Consider the following 4,683-nt stretch of genomic DNA (forward strand, 5'->3'; position numbering starts at 1 on the left):
GGTTTTTTAGTTCTCGATTTGGGTAGTTGTTAAGCTTCGTCTTTATTTTCGCCCGTATCGATGCCCGACAGTTCGGTTTCTGAACCGTTCCTTCAGACGGGCACGTGCGTTTCATCGAAGCCGTTAACGAATATATTGACTAAAACCGATGCAGGACAGACCTGTGCGGCTGCTCGGTCTTCTCACAGAAAATTATCGATGGCGATTCAGGACAAAGCTTTCCAAAGATCGGTACGCCCCTTACGTACGTGGCATTTTGTACTGATTTTGCCCAAACCACGTTTCCGTGGTTTACTTGCGAGAGCCTCACGTGGGTCCGTCAGAGGCAGTGCTGTTGGCCAAGCGTGTCACCCCGCGCCAAGGGGACGCACACACATCTGCTACTCCTTGTGACCTCCCCAAAGTTGCAGGGCAATTAGTGTGCCCAAAAAAATTAGTCTGCCTTGAAAATTTGCAGTTGACAAATCCAGGCAAGCTTTGATTTCATCACCTCAGTATCCCTATGGTTTTTACGCACCGACTACTTGAGTAATAATCCCATGATCTTTCTGCAATCTGAGTTTGACTGGCGGTTTTATAATTTTTCAGGTCATTTTTGCTTCCACCAGGGCTGGAAATGTGCTTGTTTTCCTTCGGTCCTTTGGAATCTAGTTTGTATATATTAAAAAAAATACATTCACTATACATAAGCTTACCAGGTGACATAATTCGTAAGTCAGTTAAGGTTCATATAATGTTCAAGCCTATTCTTCGATACTTTTTTGAAGTAGGAATCTCCTGCTCTTCTGTGAATACTCAGATGATTGCATTAGAATTTGTGAAAGCTTCAACAAACCGTCGCTCACGAGAAAACCCCTCCAAACACGTTTGAAAAATACTGCATGAAATTCTACGGAAAGGCGGCAAACCCTCGTGTCTAATGCAGCAGCATAGCTCTCGCTGCTTGTCAGTTGTCTGCCAGCTAAGAGCGCTTGACTTTTACAGCAAAGATCTCTTAGGAGGCGGATGACACTGGGCAGCGGGAGGTAGTAGGAATACATTTAGTTTGCTATTTTGGTCTGCAGCTTCCTGCAGGGTGAAAAGTAACACGTCCAGTAAATGCTTATGCACATACTTACGGGTGCAGTTTGATGTTAAGCCGATCCAGCCCAACAGATAAAAAGTGAGCCAGCTCCACTTTACCTACTCACACAATCTTCCCTCTCCCACTGTTACAGGTATTCCTGTAACTCTGGTTCAGGAAACTCAACTGACCAAAAAAAAAAAAAAAACCAAAAAATTAACCCTGCTGTCAAAAAACACAATAAGTACACCCTCCCCTTCTCTCCAGTTTACTGCCAATTTAGCTACCTGAACAAAGCGACCTTGCAGTTAGAAGGTCGTCAACACCCGTTCAAGGGCAGTGGTTAAAGCGCTTGGCTGGAGCTGGACTGTTTCTTCTGTAAGCGCTCAGCTTTTACGCTGGCGTAGCTGCAGAGTGAAATCGCTGCCCGCTCGATTTCAGTATTAGGAGCTGGGGGAGCGCAGCTCCTGCTGCTCTCGCAGGTCGGAGGACTGAACACTGGGTAGGGTCCCTGGGAGGTACGCTTCCATGGCGCGGCTCTGAGCCAGACGCCGTCCAGCTTCGTTCTGACCGTTGCACCACGGTATGGCTTTTGAGTGTGGACTACAGTATAACTGTTTGCCCGCTTGTTTTTGCATCGTGTACAGGACACTAAACACAAACGTCGTACTTCTGTGTGATCCTGGTTCAACCCCATTTAACTGACAAACTTCCATCAATACAGCTTCAGTGGGAGCTGAATTGTCTTCATGTTACTTAAACAGCCTCGACCATCCTTTAATTGAATCCTCTACTCTCAGAAGAGTGTCACCGATAATATTAGTACTAATAAGTTTTAAAAGGAAAAGTGACTGATTCAGCTCAAGAAATTGAAAGTTACAAAATTTTTCATATGTTAACTGCAGTTTATTTTGTTTTTACAGGTGGGCACACCACAGAAATCCTGAGGTTACTTAGCTGTTTGTCAGAGTCGTACTCTCCTAGACATTATATTTTTGCAGACTCAGATAAGATGAGTGAAGCTAAAATACGTTCTTTTGAACAAAAAAGGTCTGAAACATTCTCCAATTCACAGGTAACTTGTTATATATGCTCTTGCAAGATAAAATGATCTTAACATGACATTCTATTTCAAGGCAATGTGGAAGTGATTCTTTAGAGGGATATTTTTAAGATCAGCAGGTGCTTTTGATTTTCTAGGTATTGATAATCCCTTGCATTAAAGTTCATCTAAAGGTGCCATTCTGTACATACTGGTTTTTATGCTTCTAAAAGTGAACTAAATAAACACTGTTAATTAATGCTGTACTAGAGAGACACTGAAAATACAAAGTAAATATACCTAAAAATAGCAAATGCCATCCTTGCTACTAGTTTTCACTACCACCTTCCTTACTTTCGCTTAAAATGGTCTTTACCTCCTGTTAACATATTAATACATTTAAAGCAATGAGGGAACATAATTGTAGTGAAAGTGACCGTACAAAGGCGTCTATCTCTTGCTCAAGAAAAGCATGCTGCAAATAAATCTCTTTTAATTTTGTAAACCAGCTAGCCATCGAAGTGTTATTTGTAGCTATAAGAATACTGGGGCAGAAATATGGTGGGGTTTTTTCTTTTATTTTTTAGTTTGGCATTTCCCTCAGTGACATAATGTATTTTTTTGAAAGAAGTTATATCTAAAAATGTCTTACCTAAGAAAACCTTAATTGATATTGTATTATTTTTGTGTGTTTCTAGACTGTGTTTTGGTGGGATTTTAAAATTAAGCGTTGGTGGGATTTTAAAATTTAAACACGTTTTAAAAGTATGCAATACCTCTTAATGTCAGATAGTTTTCTGGTGGATGACCTGAGCAAATGCTGAACTCTTAAAAATCATGAAAATATTCTGTTTATCTTTTTATCAAATGTTTGCTTGCTTTGAGCTAGTTTGCTCTATGTTTAACAGACAGCAGTATGACTTTCTGGTGACTTAAAGTATGATCTGATGTCCGGTGAAATTAGTAGAAAGATTATATTTTTATTTAGAAATTGGAGTAAGTACAATGGGAATGAATGTTCTGACTACAAAAAATCTTAGTCCTTCTGAGGAAGTAGTACAACACACAGTAAATTAATCATTTACGTGTTATTGATCTCATATGGTGCACTCCTGATATTTCTGTTGTCTTCAGCAGCGCTACTGGGACAAAAGATTGTAGAACTCGGTACCAATGATTTTCAGAATAAACCCTTTTAATGTAAAGCAGCTGCTGCTAAGGTGAGCAACAGGCTCACTTAGGAATGGCATTTTTAAGATTGTTTAGCCCACTTTCACCTTGGCAGACGAAGGTTCCTTGCCTACCACAAGCTGCTGAGTCAAGTGGGGATGACTTGGTTTAAAATTGAGCATGGCAGTCTCTTCTCTCATTGTGCACCAAGGATGGAAGTTTAGTAAGGTGACCGGAGGTATTGCCTGTTCAGAGAAATCTTGTTTGGTAATTAGTCATTCATGCAGTCATACTCACTTATCTGAAAAATGTCCAACCCTAAATTATTAAATTTCTTAAAAATACATATTTTGAGTATTAAAGGATTATGCAGTTTTCCACTAGTTCACTTAGTTTTGCTAAGCAGCTTCCCTTTCATACCCCCTCCAACTGCTAACAGATCATGTAGTTATATTTTCCTTCAACATTGAAAGCCAGAGGAGCATTTTTGGCTGCATCCGAGTTTGCTGTCTGGATAACAGATGCTCATTTTCCTTTGGCCATTCTTTTTCCACTGAGCAAAAATATTTAGAGTGAAAATGGAAGATAAATTTTGGAAAGTAAAGGTCACAGGCCTATAACATTTGCTAACTTTCAGTGTGCTTTCAAGTAGTACGTGTTTTGGCACTGGGGATGCTGGAGATCATCAAGCATTTAAAAATCATGTGTTAGTAGGTTCTTGCAGCTTTGAATAAATTAAAGGGAAGAGTCTGAATGCTTCAACCCATGGTCATTCCCTTCCTCATCTTGTCAAGGAGGTAAATTTTTCCAGAACTAAGGACTGGACAGAAGACAGATTAAAATAATGACCTAAGAGAAAATCAGTGTACACATTTAACAAATTCCAGTGTAAAAAAACCCACAAATATAACCAATTTCTCTTTTTGATCTGTGGTCTAGCCCAGTTCTAAAAGCTATAGTATTTGGGGAGAAGGAAAGGAAGCCAGAACGAGCATCTTGCTTATAAGAAGCAAAACGCTGCACCTCTACCCACTAAGTCTCCTGAAGAAAAAAAAAAAAATCCGAAATGCCTCCTACGAAAAGTCTCTGGTCCTGCTATCACTTGCCTCTTTGTTCTCTGTTGGCCCCAGCCTGTAACCACAACTATTCTACATGGATGCCCCCAGAGCTGTTACTCAGGGAACCTTCTGCGCTCAGCATAGAGAACCTGCTTCAGCTCCTGCTGACCTACTGAAGCGGGAGAAAGACAGCTTAGATTTGTTGACTGAAGAACATGAATTCTTCACTGGATCTTATACCCCCATTTGTCACGTCCAAGATGTGCAACCAGATTCACTAACCTTTAGATAATGCTCATCTGACCACACGTTCTTTTCCATTTTATGTTTCATGAGAGATATCATGCTAA

At 40.3% G+C, this 4,683-nt stretch overlaps 1 protein-coding gene across 1 annotated transcript in view; it reads left to right on the plus strand.

Annotated features, from left to right (window-relative positions):
- The first annotated feature begins 60 nt into the window (after positions 1–60).
- ALG14 (ALG14, UDP-N-acetylglucosaminyltransferase subunit) overlaps positions 61–4,683 on the plus strand; it is a 23,294-nt gene continuing 18,671 nt past the window's right edge. Inside the window, exons 1-2 of the mRNA XM_009333864.1 lie at positions 61–244; positions 1,987–2,138. Coding sequence (XP_009332139.1) covers positions 61–244; positions 1,987–2,138 — 336 coding nt within the window. The remainder of the gene's footprint in view (positions 245–1,986; positions 2,139–4,683) is intronic.

The sequence above is a fragment of the Pygoscelis adeliae genome, unplaced genomic scaffold (genome assembly GCF_000699105.1).
Source record: "Pygoscelis adeliae isolate BGI_AS28 unplaced genomic scaffold, ASM69910v1 Scaffold10, whole genome shotgun sequence".
Taxonomy (NCBI): Eukaryota; Metazoa; Chordata; class Aves; order Sphenisciformes; family Spheniscidae; genus Pygoscelis; species Pygoscelis adeliae.